The sequence below is a fragment of the Anabas testudineus genome, chromosome 23 (assembly GCF_900324465.2).
Source record: "Anabas testudineus chromosome 23, fAnaTes1.2, whole genome shotgun sequence".
Taxonomy (NCBI): Eukaryota; Metazoa; Chordata; class Actinopteri; order Anabantiformes; family Anabantidae; genus Anabas; species Anabas testudineus.
This window is the reverse complement of record NC_046631.1, coordinates 4,401,779-4,423,063: the sequence shown is the minus strand read 5'-3', so window position 1 is coordinate 4,423,063 and position 21,285 is coordinate 4,401,779. Positions and strand designations below refer to the sequence as shown.

At 43.9% G+C, this 21,285-nt stretch overlaps 3 protein-coding genes across 3 annotated transcripts; 2 read left to right on the top strand and 1 right to left on the bottom strand.

The window, feature by feature from the left end:
• The first annotated feature begins 86 nt into the window (after positions 1-86).
• Positions 87-7,039, top strand: zbed4 (zinc finger, BED-type containing 4). Its single transcript, XM_026361144.1, has 2 exons — positions 87-224; positions 2,263-7,039. The coding sequence occupies exon 2, from the start codon at positions 2,460-2,462 to the stop codon at positions 6,237-6,239; it is 3,780 nt and encodes a 1,259-aa protein (XP_026216929.1). The 5' UTR covers positions 87-224; positions 2,263-2,459; the 3' UTR covers positions 6,240-7,039.
• Positions 7,040-7,159: 120 nt separating this feature from the next.
• alg12 (ALG12 alpha-1,6-mannosyltransferase) lies at positions 7,160-9,809 on the bottom strand. The gene is made up of 9 exons (XM_026361251.1): positions 9,641-9,809; positions 9,210-9,342; positions 8,956-9,129; positions 8,651-8,845; positions 8,464-8,567; positions 8,088-8,311; positions 7,815-7,984; positions 7,627-7,702; positions 7,160-7,539 (listed from the first exon to the last, which is right to left on the bottom strand). Exons 1-9 carry the CDS (start codon positions 9,797-9,799, stop codon positions 7,317-7,319), a joined length of 1,458 nt encoding a protein of 485 aa, XP_026217036.1. The 5' UTR covers positions 9,800-9,809; the 3' UTR covers positions 7,160-7,316.
• Positions 9,810-10,117: 308 nt separating this feature from the next.
• On the top strand, positions 10,118-13,377 carry creld2 (cysteine-rich with EGF-like domains 2). Its single transcript, XM_026361307.1, has 10 exons — positions 10,118-10,464; positions 10,595-10,677; positions 11,055-11,165; positions 11,394-11,485; positions 11,619-11,795; positions 11,891-11,989; positions 12,148-12,231; positions 12,338-12,433; positions 12,679-12,819; positions 13,008-13,377. Exons 1-10 carry the CDS (start codon positions 10,303-10,305, stop codon positions 13,058-13,060), a joined length of 1,098 nt encoding a protein of 365 aa, XP_026217092.1. The 5' UTR covers positions 10,118-10,302; the 3' UTR covers positions 13,061-13,377.
• The last annotated feature ends 7,908 nt before the right edge of the window (positions 13,378-21,285 follow it).

Below are 21,285 nucleotides of genomic sequence, written 5' to 3'. Positions count from 1 at the left end.
TAACATATTACCCTCTTCGCCATACTGAGGACCCTGAGCCCGGTGACATCATTAAAACATGTTCCTTCCGTCCGACGCTGTGTGGAGCTGCTTCGGCCGAACGTGAACTGCTAGCTAACCAGGAGACAAAAGCAACAAAGTGAGCCCCCCTCCGGATCAATCAAATGTGTCATATTTAACTGTTTAGGAGCCGAAACCGAGTGATCACACCGTCACACTTCACAGTAAGTACGGGGAACTCATATATATATGTCCGATGAGGGTTTAAGGCGGCCGCGACGTCGTGGTGAGTGCTGGTCTGATTCGGATCCCGTGTGGTTCGTGTGTTGCCTCGGCCGGGTTCTGCCTCGCCAGGTTAGCTAGTATGTCCTGTGTGTGGCCTAGCTGGCAGCTAACCAGCTAGCAGTCGTGGTGCGGACCGAAATCCAGTAAACGTCCCTCTTAAGGCATGGTACCAATAATGGGATAGTTGCATTAACAGTGGTGCTATGAATCCATGTGACAGATGCAGTTGTACCTGTGTGTTGTTTTTTTTGTGTGTTTATTAGCTTTGTGGCTAACCCAGTTAGCACCAGGATAGCCACGGTGGTGTTTACTCATCATGAAGCGTGACTGTTTAATTATAACGTGAAATATTTATTTGTATGAGAGTCGCACAAGTTTGAGAATGAGTGTTGTGGGTTGATCAATGAGGGGTAAGCGGAAAGCCGGTATGTAGATACCCATCTACAACTTGGTGGGTTAGGTTAGGTGAAAGCTAGCCAGCGATGGCTATTTTCGACTGTCCTCTCGCATCTTCCTATCACTTAAGCCAAACCCGGAAAACTGTCTGTCACTGTTCACTTAGGAAATGGCTTAACGCTACTTGTTTTATGGAGGCCTACTAAAACGAGATCAAAAATGATTAAGCAAGGACACCGTCGGTTGTGTTCATAACCTTTAGATCATGATGAATGAGCGATTCTTTTTATTTTATTTATTAGCGATTGCTTCAAGTCAGAGTGGTTTGCATTTCAGACTGGTTGTGTGTTTAGGCTAATGCTCTCAGAGCCTATGTGCTTTCTGTGCGCACACACACACACATACTGTTTTTGTGCAATGTACTTTGCACATTGTACTTTTAAGAAATAATTAACAATTCAGTAATTAGGGTGTGATATTTTCTTTTAAATGCTTGATGCCATATGCATAGTATAATTGAAGAGGCTAACGAAATACTGTCCTGTGTATTAAAGAAAATGAAACACAGAGTTAACATGCAGTGCAAAGTGAGGCACTAGTAGTTTTTACGGGTCTTATTTGAACTGATCCATGGTTTACCTGCCAACAGGGGACATACCATTTGTTAACAAAATGTACACCATACTGACCAGTGTATTATGTGTAACTAGCTAAAAATTGCATGAAATAGATCAGTTGTGTTTTGGAGAGGTATTGATTCAGCTGTTATGTGCAGCACTTTTAATTAGTATTGTGTTTTACTTGCATTACCAGTCAAGTTTGCACACATAGAAAGGAATGTGTTTTTGAAAGAAAAGCAGATTTTATAGCATCAAATTGATCAGCTTCAGTATCGTCAATAACTATTGTAGCTGGAAACGGCTGTTTTTTAAAGGAATATTTACATAAACATACAACAGCCTCTCCTCAGTAAACATTAGTACTGTCTTCCTATTGTGTGTTGTGTTGGCTGATATGGTTTGTTTCATGTAAAAGGATAACTGGACATTAGATAACCCTTTTGCAATGATTGTAACACTGTTGAAACAGAACTTTCATTAAAAAAAAAACATGCTTCTAGCAGTAGTTCTGTGTAAGAAGCTCTGAGAGGTGCATATATAAACTGTGACGCAATTCGGGGATTGGATTCCACAAAAGCCATTGTAGGTAGGTCCTGCAGTGGACCTGCAGGGTTTGGGCGGTGCTTGTCAACTTGCAAATTCAAACATTTCCATTTCTTTTTTACTTTTCACATTAAAGTTGATTTCAATAAGTGGTCGATACCAGCAATACATTTCAGTGTCATGACAGTTTCGTGAAACTTTACTTTTAACTTCAAAAACATTAACAAAACATTGCTGCTATCAAACCTTGTAACAGTATTGTTAGAAAAAAAAATACAAGGCCTTTTTAGAAAATAAAAAATGAAAGTACAATGTCATGGACAGGACTTCTTTGTTATTGCACAATACCAGTATTACCTGTTTTTCACAATCGTATTTCTTTGGAATACCTTTGATTTTTGTCTCTACCTCTCTCTAGGTTGTGTGCATAGAGGTGGAAGTACTTGGAGACTACTAAATGGAGACGGACAAGCAGGCACCCTGTGTCCAAGACAGCCAAACACACATCACAACACCTGCTTGAGAGCTGCTGTATCGATGACTACACCTAAAAAAAAGTGATTGCATTTGACAACGTAGACCTGACTATTCTACAGAAACCTTTGGGCTGTTGCCATGGATGGGGAGGAAGATGTATCTCACATGAGTGAGGATATGATTGGTGAACCTAATGGCTCCACGGAAAGTAAAAAAACAGAGGCAAAAGGGACCTGCCTGAAAATTGAGGGTCAGGATAGATATGTTTTCAAATCCTATAGCATACACCCTCATGAGACTGTGGATGCAAAGTCACCTGCTTGCTCCTCAATCACACTGGATAAGGCTTCCCCCGAATCTTTCCACATGTCTTCTCAGGGCGACAAACATTTGGAGTCAGATGAAGCAAATGATATTGACCCAGCTTCTCCTACTCTTTCAAACAAATGCTCAAACATTGATACTGAGGAAAACACTGAAAATGAAATGTATGAAAATGATAAGGCAAATGAGCATATCAAAGAGGACATTGGGGATGCAATTGGCAAGGAGGACGAAACACAAGATGATGAAGGCTTAGCATTTGGTAGCTCTATTGGCCCTTTTGTAACTAGAGATGGTGATGAGTATAGTAATTTACTGAGTGGATACACAAGCACCCTTTATGATGTTGCCATGGATGCTGTCACACAGAGCCTTTTGTCATCCATGAAGAGTCACACCAACCCAAGGAAAAAATCTCCTGCATGGAATCATTTCTGCATATCACCACGAGACAGTACCAAAGCAATCTGTTTATACTGCATGAAAGAATTCAGTCGGGGTAAGAATGAGAAAGACCTCAGTACGAGTTGTTTAATGAGGCATGTACGAAGGGCTCACCCCACTGTGCTTTTACAAGACGGAGCAGACACAACCTCAAATAATCTGACTAGCTCCCTTGTCTCGTCTCTGATACCTCCCTCCCCAAACTCACCAAAAAACGGAGATTTGACAAATAGTGTCATTACTTCTGCCTCAAAGAATACTTCACCGTCCACCTCCTCAGCTGAAAATTCAGACCTTTCATCCAAAGAAGTGTTACCCAAAGTTGAACCAAAACTAGAACCATATGCCAACACTGATACTGTTTGCAACATGCTCCCATCCTCACATTCCATTGAAAACAACCTTGAAGACATGTCAGACGGAGGGCCTGAGCGCCTTTCCGGGACCCCGAAAAGCTCTAGTTCCCGTCGAAGATCAGCTGTGTGGAAACACTTCTATCTGTCACCTGCTGACAATTCCAAAGCAGTATGTATCCATTGTATGAATGAATTTAGCAGAGGCAAAAATGGGAAGGATCTAGGGACAAGCTGTCTTATCCGTCACATGTGGAGGGCTCACAAAGAGGTTGTCATTGAGGAAAACGGGCAGGGCAATCACATTCCCCCACCCTATACAAATCCGCCCTCTCTTTTGTCCCGCACGCAACTTCAGGATCCACTGGAAGTCAAAAAAGAATCTCCTCTTCTTCCATCCTCACCAGAAACCATATCAGATGAATTACCCCAAAGCATGGAGGAAAGCATGGACATTAAGGAGGAAGCTGATGAGATGATGCATGTCTCAGGTCAGGAGTCCTCACTCAATCTCTCGTTCAAAACTCAGGGGGAAGAGACACCCCTGACTTCCTCGCCATGTGACCTCTCTGAAGGCCCCAGCCTCCATCAGGATCATTCAGTTTTTCAGCAAAACAAGAAGATCATGAAACGGGTGAAATCTGAAGTGTGGCACCATTTCATAGTGTCACCAGTTGACCAGTTAAAAGCACTGTGCCGTTATTGTCCATGTGTCATCAGTAGGGGTAAACGGGGCGACTTTGGTACAAGCTGTCTGATGAGGCATCTTATGAGACGTCACCCAGACGTCCTCAAAAACCAAAAAAGCACAGATGAGAAAGAATCCTCCCCTCATCCTTATACCAATCTCACTGCAACAGACGAAGTTTCAACCAAAGAAACTGAGGGCCCTGCCAGTGAGAAAAAGCCACAAACCCTGCCTGTTTTCAGTAAAAAGACGTCAAAACTGTGGAACCATTTCTCTATTTCGCCTGCTGATCCCACAAAGGTGGTTTGTTTGCACTGTAGCCGCACAATTAGCAGAGGCAAAAAGACTACAAACCTTGGCACAAGCTGCCTCTTCAGGCACATGCAAAGGTTTCATGGACATGTTCTTGAAAGTAACAATACTATCTCAGGTGATGTGCCGTCTGCTGATATTCATGTTAAACAAGAGCTCATGGACACTTCTGTTTTTGAAACAGAACAGGATCATGAGAGGTTTGATGAACACCACCCGGTTGCCAAAAAAATCACCAAACTTATCGCAGAAATGCTCGCACTGGATCTTCAGCCATCAGCAATGGTGGAGAATGCTGGACTGAACCGACTGCTAGAGTACCTCCAGCCTCAGTATTCTCTACCACCCTCTTCTTACTTTACCAGCACTGCCATACCAGATATGTACGAAAGGGTGAAGGATGTTGTGCTGACCCATCTGAAAGAGGCTGAAGGTGGCGTTGTCCACTTTACAACTAGTATTTGGGTCAGTAGCCAGACTAGGGAATATCTGACCCTCACTGCCCACTGGGCGACGTACGAGTCAAGTGTCAGACCTCAGGGTCAGGACTTTCACTGCTCTGCTCTCCTAAGTGTCTCACAAATAGACTGTGATCACGATATGCATGACATCCCAAAGCAGCTTGAGTATCTGTGGGATTCTTGGGTCACCTCATCTGGGCTGAAAAAGGGATTCACTGTAACAGATAATAACACCATCAGAAACACCTTGGAGGACCACGGCCATGTCACCATGCAGTGTTTTGGACACACTATAGACCTCATTGTTAGTGAAGCCATAAAGAGCCAGAGAATGGTTCAGAACCTTCTGAGTATTGCACGGAAAATATGTGAACGTGTGCATCGCTCAGCAAAGGCCAAGGAGAAGCTGGCTGAGCTCCAGAGGGTCCACCAGCTGCCAGAGAACCAACTGATTCAGGACATTCCTTCCAAATGGAGGACCTCCTTTTTCATGTTGGAGCGGCTGGTGGAGCAAAAGAAAGCCATTGATGAGATGTCGATTGAGTGCAATTTCAGGGAAATGATCAGCTGTGATCAGTGGGAGGTGATGCTGTCAGTCTGCAATGCGCTGAAGCCTTTTGAAGTAGCCTGTAGGGAGATGAGCAACCGCACTGCCACTCTGGGACAAGTGATACCACTCATTCACATTCTCAACAGAAAAATTGATCTGCTGTTTGACGAGACCGTGGGCATAGACAACATGCTCAAGTCTTTAAAGGAAGCCATGGTGAGCAGAATGTCTGCAACTCTGCATGACCCACGGTACACTTGGGCGACCATGCTGGACCCACGATATAAGACTTCATTGTTCACAGAGGAAGAAGCTGAGGAATGTAAGCAAGCTCTAATCCAGGAGTTGGACATATCCTCTTCTACCTCAGTTGCAGTTCAGTCTCCGCTGCCCAACGGCTGCAACGAGGTCTCCGTTTCATCCGACACCTCCCACTCAAACAAGGACAACCTCTGGTCTCTAATGGCTGACATTAGACAAAAGATAAAACATGAGGAGAAGCCAAAGTCCTCAGAGCTGGCAGTGCTGGAGTACCTTGAGGAAGACATACTTGATCAAAGCTGTGACCCCCTCGACTATTGGAACCTGAAAAAGTTCCTGTGGCCCGAGCTTGCCAAAGTAGCCGCCCGTTATGTGGGCTGCCCTCCCAGCATCGTCCCAGCAGAGACACTGTTCAGCACAGCTAGCGTCAACTGTGCCCTAAATCAGTCCAGGCCTTTACTGGAAAACATGGAGGGCCTGCTTTTCCTCAAGGTCAACCTCCCTTTGATTTATTTTCAGTACTGATAAATATTGAGCATTAACTTTAACACCCTTTATTAAGGACCAAGTTAAATGGCTGTGAATTTTCTTTTCTGTTGGACAAAATGTAAAATATCAATTTATACACTGATTGATTTTCAATGCAAATGCCAGATTGAGGTTTTATTGAATTCTTTGTACTACTGTCGAACACTTTGGAGCTGTTGTGATGAAAAGTCTCAGTCATAAGTGTATCAGGGAGGGAGGGTTTTTCTAGCTGTAGGGGTTGGTGATAATGTGTTTGCTTGTAAATCAACTTTTTCTTGTTTTCGGTGTCTACTCTTGTCTTCTTGTGCCTTATACAAAACTACTTCAGGTCAAAAATGCTGTAAATATTTTGTTAAATTGTGCGGATCACGTCAGGATGCTTTTTGATTATTATGGATTAATGATAGATGCAGAGTTGTTTTCTGAATGAAAACATGGCCCAAAAATAAATGCTGTGACTGAAATGTTTTAAGTTAACGTTATTTAATTTTCATTGTGAATTTGTGGTGTATGGTACTGTCATTTAGAAATAGACCTTTTTTTACTTGCTGAAATGTTTTTAATAAGATGGTGTATTATATTGCTGTATTTTCAGAATAAGGAGTTTGTTTGGAATATAAAACTTGTTTCGAGCACAATTTAAGTTTATGTCCAGGGGATTAAATTATGGGTTTATTATTGAGTAAAACAACGTACTGTACATTTTTATATGAAATGACTTCTGAACCTAATTTGATAAATGTTAGCATTGAAACTGGAACCATGCAAATTTTGTGGTCATTTGTAAATAAAGGTTTTTCCTTATGCAATTTTGCTGTTTCTTTCTTTCTTCTTTTTTTTTTGTGGTGTTGTTTTGGGGGGGAGGGGTCATATCAATTATATGCAGGATTTAAGTCCAACAAACTGGTTAGTCTGTATTTAGAGAAAACTTTATTTCTTTATTTATTTAAAGCCAAATTCGTATACAAAATATAAAATTGTGTTTTACAGATGATTATCACGATTGTCACGTTACCAAGAAAACTCTAATCCAGGACCTAATTCCTTTAGAGTCCCTCTTTATATTGCAAGGCTTCAGTCTTTCCTTTCCATTAGCACAGTTTTTCTCTCGAGTTGCACGCTGACAGGAGGGAAGTGAAACATGTTGAAGGCAATATTTCTGTAACTTTCTATGAAGACTAGAGGCTGGTGAGTGTCCTGGAGTAACCTTATCTTTGTGACATTAGCCGCCATCAGCAGGTGCGAGTACATTCTGATCCCAGGGTTCGTTGGGATCAAGTCTTCCCGTTTGTCATATCTGTTTAGAAAAGCCAGTCAAAGCATTAAAAAAAAAAAAACACATGCACACTAACTTTGATCAATTTAGTAAAAAAAATACACTAACCTCCAGTTTCTGTTGTGCTCTAAGAAGCGTGATACTCCAGTTTCTGCAGCATGGGTGTCAATATGAACAAATACATCTGAAGGAATAAAAACAAAGCCTAACAATGTAGTACACTTGAGGTAAAGTCTGAACAAACTGTTTTCTATGCATGTTCATCTTATACACAATTAACTGAGTGTGGTTCCAACCTGTGGTGGCTGGCAACAACCTGTGGAGTTCTTGCATTCCACGGGCCCCTGGGTAGTTATGGTAGGAAACGTACAGGCAGATGCTAGAGTATGCTGTGTTGGCAAACAGCTGGCCAACCACAACCACAGAGCCCAGTTTATATATCCAGGATTTCTGGTACTTGCTCAAACTAAAGCACAGAAAAAAATTAAATATGGACAATTAAAATAGCCCATCTGTATTATAAAAGTCATGCTGTCTCATGAAATCATCAATAAAATATTTAGACTTACATGAAGGAACAGCCTCGTGCAGCCACTAAAGTGAGCACAGGGAAAGTGTATATGATGAAACGCAGCTCCTTGTGAGGTAACAGCGAGTAGAGGAGGATAAAGCCTACTGTGGGTAGTAGCAGCACCCTCATCCGCCTGTCGAGGAGACCAAGGGGAACAAAGAGCAGTGTGCAGCCCAGGGCACGGGGCAGCACAGAGTAAAAGTACCAGAGAAATGGAGAGGTTTACTAGGGAGGAGAGTCAAGGAGAACAGGGGAGTGCCAGGGAAGATCATTCTTGGCAATTTGGTGATAGCAAATGAAAAAAATATGTGTACATGATAGCTCGATGTCAGATAGCTGAACATGGAAATGCAGGCGACCAAATGAAAGGATATTCCCCAGTTAGAGCTTTTGTTTAGAATTGTGTTGTACCACAAAACTTGACCTTCAGGCCACAGTACCTTCCTCCAAAAGATGGTATCGACAGCCACTGTCAGAGCTGCAGCAGACAAAGGATATCAAAGCAAGCTTGATGCACGCACTAAATCTATTATTTATTTACTGCACATTCACCACACTCACCTAGTGACAAGATCCCAGCAGGAACAGCATAGCAAAGCAGTTGTAGAAGTCCTAGTCTCCTGCTCAGTAGTGATATCAGCAACATGAGACCCAAGAAGATGCAGAGCTCTGACCGGAACACAATGATGACAAAAGCTGAGAGGCTGATGAAGCTGCCATATTTCTGAGCCATCCAAGATGTGAATGCTGCAAGAACTAGGAACAGAAAGTTGCTGTCATTAAGTCACTAATTTAAGCAAACAGAAAAAAAAAACTTAATGCAGAGTTACTGGAAATTTTAATGAATTATTACCAGTGCATCTTACCTATGGGCATTGCAAATACATTAGGGAGCGTCCTGGTGCTGTAGAACATTAGATGAAACTGTGAAGCACACATGAGGCAGAAGAGCCCTGCAACTGTGGAGCCAAACTGCCTCCTCACCTCTCTCTGCATGTGCCACAGTGCACCGATAACACACATTCCCAAGGAAGCTCGGACTGCACGGAACACATCAACAGAACACTCAGAGGAGGTACTGATTTCAACGTATCAAACGACAGACATGCCAGTGACTTACCTATCAGCTGTGTGTAGAACTTTGGTGCATCCAGCAAAGAGGACAGAAACACAACAGGGGAGGAGAGCACTGAGAGAAACAGGGGGCCGAGGAAAGTCCGCGGCACCACCCCGGGGAACTCATGATGGTCATACTGAAAGACAAGACAGGCCCTTTTAGATTAGATCTCAACAACACTAACACAGTCAGAATAATATACTGCAAAATAAAGATTTACTAATATTACATTATAAATAACCATTTCTGGGGATGTTTAACCTTTAATGCTTATAATTCACGTTGTGTTCATGTACATTTTGTCTATGCAGTTTGTGAAACATATGCATAAAAGTGAAATTAAAAAATAAGAATGGTTTCATTCACTGGTTTGGTGCATTGTTAGCTTCTTAGCACATACAACGCTAGTGCCTGAATTTATGACACCTGCTTACCTTGTCAAGGTCAGATCTGTGGTACAAAAGATCGTGCGTTGCTTGTAAGTTAAAGCTCTCCTCGACTTTAGTGAAGGGACAGATGATTAAATGTAAGAGAGACACTGCTGTTAACAAAGGGAGCAGTGGCAGACCTAAAACATTCCTCTTTTCAGCCATGACAGTGACATTGTTGTCACTTCCGGTCTTGACAGGACGTGAACCACACGTTTGTTTATTTTATTTTTTTTACACGGATAAAATTTATAACTGTATTTTTCTAGTAAAGGTAAGTAAATAAATAATATGTGTTTCATCCAAATGAAAAAAAAAAACAAAATGATTTACAATTCTACGTTAGCCTTCCTGAATCTTCCACGTGGGGACGGATCCTTTTGTCCCGCGCGTGGCGGACTGTGATTGCTCACACCTTTGATTGACGGGTCCTTAGAACCAATCAGCGCAAGCCACAATTCGAACAGAGGGGCTGACGCGGAAAAGCAGAGCCGCGTCGTATTTTTCCCCGCAGCCGGCATGTAAATACAACTTTGTTGAGCTTTGCATAGATAACGGTAACTTCGATTTGATGTTAAGACCAGCTCATTTAGATGTGTCCGAACCGTGCAGCGCTTTATTGCTAGGGAAAAAGCTTGCTCTGGAGTGGCTGAAGCGTGTGTCCTGATATGAAACTAGATGAGATGCTGTCCACCGCTGGTCCACAGCTGCGGCTATTGTGGCTGCTGTCTTGTGTCATTGTTGTTTTACTTTTGCAAGTGACCGACGGCAAGAAGGATTTAACGAGCGCATGTACCACCTGCAAGCAAATAACTGATAACTTTAACAAGGTCAGAAACCTCTGTTTTTTATTCTACTGACGCTTTACCCCAATGTAGTAACTGTACCCTGCTAGCTTAAATAGTAAAAATGCTATTGTTTCTGTGGACTAGCCAAAATAACTCTGGTTTTGTATTTTAGGGCTTTGACAGAACAGCAAAGCAGAACTTTGGCGGTGGCAACACAGCCTGGGAGGAGAGGAAACTGTCTAAATATGAGACAAGGTGAGTCAGTGCATCCTGTCCAAACTGCAGGTGACCCTGACAGTGATCCAGGATCAGAGCTGTGTTGGCTTTGCCCTGCAGCTGGCGGCTGGTCTACGTGGAACAAGAACCATATCAGTGTGTTAGATAAGCAACACACATTTGAATCTATAATGGTCTGTTGATAGCATAGGCAAACTTTTAAACTGTAGCAAGGCAGTGTTTAATAAATGATGGTTGTCACTCATGTGCAATTTTAAATCATCTTCAATCCTTCTTTATTATTGCACAGATAGTACTGAATGTATTGAAAGTAGTTTGGTCCCCCTTCCCTTACAGCTTCCTGTTACCACCGCCCTACTTGTTGCTCCTGCTCAGTCTCATCCTTCTTTTCACAGTGAGATTCGTCTGATGGAGATCGTGGAGGGGCTGTGCGACAGCAGCAGCTTTGAGTGCAACCGCATGTTAGAGGAGCATGAAGAGCATTTTGAAACTTGGTGGTTCAAGAGGTGGGTGTTGGTCAGTGCAAATATCATCACAGCATTAACATCAGTGGGATCTTGGTTGGATTTAAACTATTCCTAACTATCCCTGGCACTAGGATGACACGTAAAAAAGAATTGGGCGCACACAGACACAGAGACACCTGCTGAATTGCAGGCGTGTAAAAAAAAATTGCACTTACTAAAATGTGGTAAACCGCATTTCTTCCTGTTTTGTTTCCTGTTTTAATGCAGGAAAACAAAACATCCTGATCTGCATAAGTGGTTCTGCATTGAGACCATCAAAGTGTGCTGTCCAAAAGGAACATTTGGACCAGATTGTAATGGTGAGGAAGCGATTTGCATGTACAATTCTGTTTGTGGCACACAATGACAAACTCCACAATCTGGTACCGTTTCTTAAAAACAGCTATAATGTTTTTTGTGTTTGTTCTGTCTTTGTGGTGGTGGGGGGTTCAGCCTGTGTTGGAGGCTCTGAGAGACCCTGTCATGGAAATGGAATGTGTGATGGCGAAGGGACACGCGGTGGGAACGGGAAGTGCAGCTGTGTCCACGGTTACAAGGGGGAGTTCTGCTTAGACTGCATCGATGGCTACTTCAATGAAGAGAGGAACGACACTTTCTCCCTGTGCACAGGTACAAACGGCTGCTGGTTCACCAGCTGCATTTATAGAAAAACAAGAAGGGGAATTATCTGCTCAGTCATTTTCCGAATTCACTTCTTCCTACAGAATGCCACTCTTCGTGCAAGACCTGCACTGGAGCGACCAATCAGGACTGTGACGAGTGCAAGGAAGGCTGGGAAGAGGATGACCAGGAAGCCTGTGTCGGTAAGAGGAGCAGTAATAACGCAAGATGTAGTGATTTATGAGTGTCAGGGAAAAAGAAACATCACTTATATTAAGTGAGTAACACTGGTTATTGGAAAAAGTACTTTTATTACTCTGTAGACCCCAGTCGGTCTTACTGGAGTCTATCTGTGTTACAGATGTAAACGAGTGCTCTAAAGATCCTGCTCCATGTGGCGAAGAACAGTACTGCCTTAACACAGAAGGCTCCTACTTGTGCAAGGGTAAGAAGACTTGAATGGTTTGCACAAAACATTACATTTCAAAAATCAGGACAGACCGTCTTCCACTGAAGTTTTTTTCTAATTGATCGTGTGTTTTCCCTCACAGCTTGTGACAAAGTGTGCTCTGGATGCACTGGCGCCGGTCCTGATAAGTGCCAGGCTTGTGCCAGTGGGTACCAAGACACAGAGGGCACCTGCACAGGTATGATACAAATCCTGGATCCTTTGATCAGTAGGACAGTACAAACAGCAACTACAGTTTTAGAGATTAAAGCACAAGGCTGGCATTGTTCTATTTTTAAAAAATATATTTTTAGTGTTAACAGATCAAATGTTAATCAGTTTACAATTCAGTTCTATTAAAACTCACTTTTCATACACGCTAATGAGCATCTACGGCACCAGCATACAGTATGTGATCGCCACTGCACATGTTGTGTTTTCCAGACATTGATGAGTGTTCCCAGTCAGAGTCAGTTTGCACGAAGGCGAACCAGGACTGTGCCAATACCAACGGCAGCTACGTGTGCATCTGCTCGAGTGGCTACGAGGAGCAGGATGGCGAGTGTGTCCACACACCACAGCCAGGTGAGGCTGGACAGTTTATGTCTGCTCATTCTTCAAAGCATATTGAAGATTTTATTACTAGAAGCTATTAACTTGTTTTACTAGGTCTGCTACAGGTTTTTGATAATCGTTTTTCCAATACTGTTGTGAACTAATATGTTTACTTAATATTTAATCGTATTATGTATTCATTCTCCTGTTGTCATTAGAAGAAGCAGAGGAGCCAGAAGTATCCGAAACAGGACTACACAAGGAGCTGTGATGTCATAACCTGGACCAATAGCAGTGAAGCAGGAAGAACTGTTGATGTTCTGCACACCTGAAGTCTGTAGGTTTAAAAAAAAAAAACAGTCGACTGCACGCACTTATGTACCAGCTGCACTTAGAACCACACCTGTGAAAACCGTGTTGGACAGCAATGGATCATGGATTAAAAGGACAAAAAGAAAAGAGACATTTTATGCTCTGAGTGGTCGTTGTTGCTTTTCTGTGGTGCTTTGTGCTGTGTTTGTTCTATGGTTTTAAAAAATCAAAGGTGTTTCAATAAAGATGAATTATGTTAAATTTAATATAAACCTACATCTGCAAATTTAGGTTTTTTTTACGCAATGTTTTTCTTATTTTATATTCTTGAGCAACAAATGTGCTGTGGAATAAGTTTGAAGAGAAACCACAGGGTGTGTTGTGTTGCAGTGATATTAGATGGCCACAAGGTGTCGCTGTAACCCTATCAAAAATAAGCACTCAATCCACAACATGTACATAACTGGTCTCACAGAGTGTCTCACTGTTTCTACCTTCATCTGTGATAGCCTCTTTCATGCATCACCATATTTGAGTGTCTTTCAGCATGGGGAGTTATACGGTGTCCTATATCATCTTCATACCCACACTACATATATAAAACCCACGTCCCTGAAAGAAACTCCCTCCACTTGGCTCCATTTGAGATCAAAAAAACAGTTTCCTAATCCAAGTCCCATCTTTCATTTAGTCTTCTCAGCTTCCTTTGGGATGATGTCAGCGTTTGGACTCGACAGGCCTCGCTGAGGTGAAAGGGAGAGCCAGTCGAGACGTGTCTGAGCTGGTGGCTCGTCAGCAGAGATGCAATCACACAACAGATTCACACGGTGTCTCTTCGCCACTTTTCACCCCTGGATGTTAATTCCACTACATGGACGTCTTTTTTTTTTTAGAGAGGATGGGGAAAGGTTATTCAAATGAAAAGCATTTGAAATGCTACATTTATAAACAAAGGGTTTTATTCTCAGAATATTCTTATATATATATGTTAAAGATCTTTAACATGCCAGAATGCCACAGTTAAAGTGTAGATCTTCTTGACCAGGAGCTTTGAACTTGTGACCTTTGCTAACGCAGCTCCTCCACTCCAACCACAGGGCTTGCCTGCCGGTGACATTAGAGCCTTGTTTATTCCACATGCTGGCCTCACCTTTCGTGTGGTGTAGTGAATCCCGAGTCAGATTCCACACACACACACAAAAAAAAAAAACACAGAGCTTGTGTGTCTGCACGTGCACGGCACTGCTTATGTTTATACTCTACTGGAGCAGCTTGTGTACGTGCACGGGTACTCTGCGGTCGGAGGGGCACCCTGCTCTTTTCTCCTGACTTTGTGGTGGTTTTCTTCTGCCAGTAAACCTCAGCTGTGCAGCACATGGCCCAGCTGTCGCGGGGTGACGGCAGGGACACTGACAGGGGTCACCGAGGAGAAACACAGGCGCAAGCAGAGCAAGAAAATGCCCTGAAACAGAGCTGATAGCACTGTAATCTCTTCCACTGGGCAATGCTTTCTTTAAATTTAGTTGTGCAGGCCAGGTCACCCTGCCCTCTTTCCCTTGGCATCAAATTGTGGACGCCACTCTTCTCCCCATCCTTATTCATCAGCGGTTAAATCTGAGGGTTGCTGTTTCCCAAAGCTATCCTTAGACAACAATCGTCTTTGTTCCACTGTAAGGCAGTGGGACAGAGATAATCACAGACCTGAGGTACGCTGAGGGAAACTGCATGCTAAACTAGAAGCCAGATGTGGCACCATGGGCTTTTGTTCATCTGTCAGTGGCCCCCGTCCCGCCTCTGATGTCAGGCTCTTCTTAAACTTGCTGCCCTCTCTGATGCGGTCGGGTCTGCCTTCTTTTCACCCACTCGGCCGCTCAACCGCAAGTGATTAGGCCGGACAAATTGGAAAAGTGCGGGCCTGAGCCAGCTGGAACTCAAAAATCGAACTTCTCAAGGTGTGAGCATGTTGTGCGACACTATGGGGGGGGGGCAAAGAGCCTCAGTGATCAAACTGACTCTGACGCTCCTCATAATGCTTTACTGTGGCTGGAAGTAAAAAGCAGTGGGTGAAAAACTGCTGGATTTGACTTGGTTGTTTCTGTATTACTGTTATTATTGTGTAAGATGGTGGTTTTCTGGGTGGGTGGAGGCGGTGTGATGAGATTAGGTGTGTGTGTGTGTGTGTGTGTGTGTGTGCAGCTATACAGTGTGACTGCATCTTTTGGCCTCTGATCTCTCGCAGCCATCGGGAATGAGAGGAGACAGCGAGGACGACTTTGATCTCCCAGAGATTCTTTTCAAGAGGTGCAGCACTGCTCCCTCCTGAAATCTTCTTTCTTTTTTCTTTTTTAGATGCTTCAAGTTCTTGAATAACTTAAATTTAGTAAGTTCAATGAGAAAGGTGCTCTTTGTAATCGGACTAGTCTGTCTGCCCAGTCTACATTGGGAGTTTCCGCCTAATAAAGGTTAGATCAGTGTCTGTGTAGTGTGGTAGTATGACCTACATCATTTTTGTGCCATGAATAGGCTGCATCTTGTATTGTTAATGGATTTTAACACCTGCAGTAACATAAAACGCCGGCTCACTCCCCACTTCAAAGGCATATTTCTCTCTCTCGCTGTCAGGCACAACTTCAAAGTATCTTCCTTGTCTAAAACCAGTTGTAAAACCCAGCTGAAAGTGGAGGCTGGCGTTCGCCGCCTCTCCTCGTATCCGCGTGTGTTGCCATGGCGCCCAGGCAGGTGTTGACACTGGCGGGTGTAAACAGACTGTGGAGGTTGAAGGAACAAGGTGTCAGGGTAGCGCATGGGGATTTGAAGAGGTCACACGCAGGCCCAGACAGACAACACGGGCTGGGCGGCGGGGCGGATTAGTGCTCGGAGGAGCACACGCACCTGAACTCCATAAGCCATGAAGTGAAATCAGCAAAATACACACCCAAAGACTGCGAAGGCAAATTTGTCTGATGCATTTTTTTCCAATCTGACTCACAAATGGACAAATCCTGACAACCTGAACACCACTACATCAGTCATCAGACACGTTTAGCATTAGTGGAGCTGGAGACAGTTCAAACTCAGGTTTGGTCTCCACCGACTCCAAAAAGTTGTGACCACATTTTTAAAAACATCAAAAATGTTAGAATGTGAACAATAGAAAATACTCTCCAGGCTTCTGTAATGTGATAAAAATGCCTACTACACTACTACATAATAAAATGGATCTAGACTAAATATGCTGGTCATAGAGAATAAGAGATGTAGTACATTCAAAGATTAAATGAGGTCAGACGTATGTGAGACTGGAAGCCTCAGACTCGTGCTATTCTGGGGGCAGAAGGCGAAGACTTGGCTCTCGGCTGATGAGTGGGTTGAAAATAACTCCATCTGCATATATAACTTACTAACTCGCAGTCTTATGTCTGGTATTTTGTTTTTGTTGTTTGAATTTTGCTCAATTTACTACACGGTCTAGTCTGAAACGGAAGTCGTGGTAGTTTTTCAATCTCAATTTTGTCAGTTGCACAGTCAAAGTACAGCCTACTACGGCTGGGTCACTCTCACATCTTCATCCAGCGCCCTGAAAGGGACTAGTCCACGTTTTACTGGGTAGTTTAGTGGACGTGTTTCATTGCAACATAATAAGAGAGGACATGAGTCTCTCGTGAACCTTCAAAGCCACATGACAACATGAAAGCAGAGAGCGGCCCATCGCAACAACAGGCATCAATTCTATTTGCGCCTTATTATAACCAACTGGATATGAAACAGGCCCGGGCTTCTGTGTCATTCTCTGTGGATCTCATTTCCTGCCTGTTATCAGTTCATATGGCTTTGTTTTTGCTGGACGGGAACCCTAGAAAAGAGAGAGCCGCAATCACAGGAGGGCTCAGCAGCTTAGCCACGCTGACCACCCCACTGATGGCAGTTATGCAACCCGACAAGGCTACTGTCGGTCAGCGCAAGGGGTGATTCACGTTCATTTCTACAAAGTCAGGGCAAAAACACTTCCTTTTCGTGATGCCAGCACTCGTGAGGGCAGAGTATGAACTGGCACGTGCTTGAGTTTGAAGCTTCGAGTGGAAATTAACGCCACTTTTGCCACTTTTTCTTTTTTTTTTTTTTAAATTGCAAAGTTGAAAGCGGACAGTCGGGTTTCCAGGAAAGAGAGTGCATTTTGTATTGAAGGCTGTGCTGATGAGTCTGCAGTCAGACAGAGTGAGGGGGAGAGAGCAGCACTGCTGGGTCAGCTAAGCCTTGCCTGTCACCTCTCTGTCCGCTCAGCACTTTCGGACATATATCTGCCATGTGGCGCTGTGGGGTTGTGACTCACTCCCAACTGAAGCCCTGTCTGTTGAGCCTCCTCGTTTCTTACATCCCCAACTAAAGACAGACACAAGCTTTAAGATCTACGTCCAGCAGTGGGGCGTCACATGGTGCCCTGCTTTCTGGATGAAAGGCAGTCATGACTCAGTTTTATCATGGGGTTGCTTTGCTGCATTTGGTGCCTTCAGTGTGTGCAGAGCAAAATGAAACAAAAGGATTGTCTGGAGAAGTACAGCCAAAGTCAAAGGTCATGGCTCCATCAGCTGAATAATGACCCAAAACATACATCTAAAAGCATCTTCTGCTAAAAATGTTCCAAGAACCACGATGAAAGTATTCAAGGTGACCCTGACGGCATCATCACGGGCGATTTTCCCTCCATCCATACAGGCTGAGTAGTACTCTTACTGACAAGTAAACTTGACTTCATGTGTACAATTGGTGTAGTGTCCCTTTAATAGCTGCTAATTCATATTCACTCATCTGTGTGTGCATAAAGCATCACAAGTTTATTATATTACGATATTATTATCATTACGACTGATCTTTGCTTCTCTTAGATGACTTCATTTCGATTTTCCACCACTGGATCATATGTCACAGTCGACTGTGTGTATCATGGACAGGTGTCTTTTCCAGCACTGAGCACTAGGTGGCGACCTGAGCGTGAGAGGTGATCTGTAGGTTGTTCCAACTGTTACCAGCCAGAAACATCTGGACACACAGGCACTTCAAAGGCTCGACACAGCTGTAGTCAGGAATCATCCAGCAGAGTGTTTTCCTCCAGGCCGCCTGTCTTTGTTTTACTGTTCTTAGCTGAGGCCTGAATGAGCTTCTTCGCCTCAGGACTTGAATCTTTAAGTTTACGACCGGCCTGTAAAAACATTGATCCTCACTGCAGTTACCATGACGTCCCATTATGTAGTCTGCTGGTAGAATAAGTGTGTTTGTCTTGTTTGTGTTGGCACAAATAAGGAGACCGATCCAGAACCAAGTGTTTTTAAGCAGGCCTCACCATGAATGTATAGTTGCACGCACATGGTGCATGAAAGTAGATTGTTCTGTCGTCTGCAGCCTTTTTCAGGTATTTCCCCCTTTTTTTCCAGTCTGAGAAGAGAAGAGAAGAGAAGAGAAGAGAAGAGAAGAGAAGAGAAGAGAAGAGAAGAGAAGAGAAGAGAAGAGAAGAGAAGAGAAGAGAAGAGAAGGACTTCCGCTGTTTCATTCCATTGCTGAAAATGTAAATTAAGCATGTGACTAAATGACTACACAGCTTGATCTGGCAGGTTTACATAATGCTGGAACCAAGTTGGTTTCCCGTGGCCAAGCAATAGCAGCTCCGGCTTGGCCTACATCCTGTCTCTGGGACTCTTTAGCGATGCCTGTGAATGGCTTTGGTAGCGAACGGCGTGGAAGTGTCTCTGATTTGCGGAGAGAATGGGAAAAGTAGTGAGCGGGGGCCCACTCACCAGCCTGCTGCTGCCCCCGCACACACACACACACACACACACACACACAGACACACGTGCGATCCAATCCACTCGCATACACAGCACTGCTTGAACACTTGTAACGAGGTTGGCTCGGATGCGCTGCCACTCTATTCAAATCATCAGGTGGGAAAAAATAGGACTTACAAAATTGAATTGTGAAATGAGATTGATCTATTTAACTGCATTAAAAGATGATAAGCCTCTCACACACACACACACACACACACACACACACACACAGATTTGACTCTCTCTATCTTGCTCTCGCCCACACACTGACACACTCTCACACATGATTGTACATGCCAGTAGAGTACTCCCAGATGGACCACTACCAGAGCATGAATTACATAACAAAAGCCTGTTTCAAACTACAAACTTTAAAGTTCATCTGAGAAGGTGCAGTGAGACGATTTTCGCTCCACTTGAACGTCTGCCACGTTTTGTTTCATAGCACTCACAGCGGCACGGACATCATACACGTTGGTTATTTGGTTCATTAGCACTCGAGTGGACATCCACACTATGCAGATATGCAAATTAGGATTTGGCTGTAAGCCACTTTTAATACCTGCCTTATACTTCTGCAAATGCTAGAAGTCTTGCTGCTCTCCACTTGGAGTGAAATGCACAGGATGTTTTTTTTTTTTTAAACATTCCCCCTGTCAAAGCGGTGGTTACACAACCAGAGGTCGCGGGAGAACAAGATGCGACTGTTACTCAAGGGCATCTCGCCTCATCTCCCGCCAAGCGGTGATACCCCTGCCCCTGTCATGTTAGCAATCTGCCAGCCATGTGGGGCGGAGAGAATGCCACCATTTACAAGCTGGGGAAGGAAAAGGGGAGTTGGAGGTGAAGGAGTAACTGGGAACAGCTGTAACTTCTGCCACGTACACACACACACACATGCGCTCAGTTGCCTTAATCCTGCTCCCCTCAGAGCTTGTTTCAATAACTCCCTCCCTCCTTTTCCTTTGTTTTTTTTTATTCCCCAGCTCCCTTACATTTCTCCCTGAACACCACCATGTCTTAGCCCCAACTCCTCGCCTTACCGCTCACCCCCACTCTTCATGTGCAGGTTCTAACAACAGGCTCAGTGTGGCCCACTGGCGTCACCTTGCTCCTCCACTGGACACAGGCCACCTTGTCTGGTTGCAGGAGGGCCAAAGCTGGGGGCGGGCGGTGGGACTCTCCGCTCGCCCAGCACCACCATGACCTGGGAAACACAGCAGAGAGACCAATTATGTGGGTCCTGAATGCTATTTGAATCTTTTCTCAGTTGACATTTTGCTCACTGTGTGTGTGCTCTCACGACCTCCCCTAAACAGCCAAACAGCAAGTCCAGTTATCTCTCACTCACTGAATGCTGGTAAATGTTACCTTGACATAAGTAAGCTGTATTGACCTGGAAAGGAGTGTGTCAGTTCATTCTTATTTAAATCAAGTTGTGTTGAAGGGGTTGAATCACGCTAAATAGTGCAGTTCAGGAGCACTTTGATATTGTAAGAAATTTCAAGATTAAGCTCTGAAAGTTATTTTAAAATAAAACCACTCTATTCAAGTAAAAGACCAGAAATATTTAAGTGTGTCACATTTTTCTGAGTTGGCATTTGTTCACCACCCACCACCACTTCGACTGGGACTGTTCTTAACTTGAAACTGTGTCTGTATTTTTCTTTTTCTTTTGCTCTTGTGTGATACCCATCGTCTTTTCTAAACTCTACAGAGAATCTGTGACAGATGAGGGCCTTTGACTCTGTCTCCTCTCTGCCCTCTCTGGTATTATATGAGATCACAATGCTGCCATGTGACAGGAATGCATCCTGTGTGCCCTGCTGAAAGGAGCAGGATGTTGCTGATGCTCATAGGTTCTTTTTGCCAGCAGGCCTATGCCCTGCCCCCGAGACCAATAACAAAAGGCCCCGCGCTGCCTGCTCCGACTGATTTAACCAAACAAATGCCACTGGTGGCACAAAACATGCCTGTAAATGCATGTGGGCATTCCCAACATGCCTGCGTGTTTATATGGCAGAGGGTTCAAGGGGGACACTGCCAACAAATGGCCTGAGTGAACTCTGTGACCGAAGTCAGCTTCAGCACGCTGCAGTACCTAATGTATGCTGTAGCTGCAGAGTGTGATGTGTTTGTGCCGTTTCTCCACAGCCAATATTTGGACGAACGCAGTTGGATGCTGAAGGAAGCATCCTCCACTGTTCACTAATAACTGACGTACTATAGCCAGCACAAAGTGTCTCTGTAAGCTGCCGTGTTCTCAAGGGATGAGCTGGAAAGTGAATGCCATCATGAAACCGTACTAACAAATATTACATGTGTTTACACGTCACATTTCTTCCAGTTCATAAAATGCTGT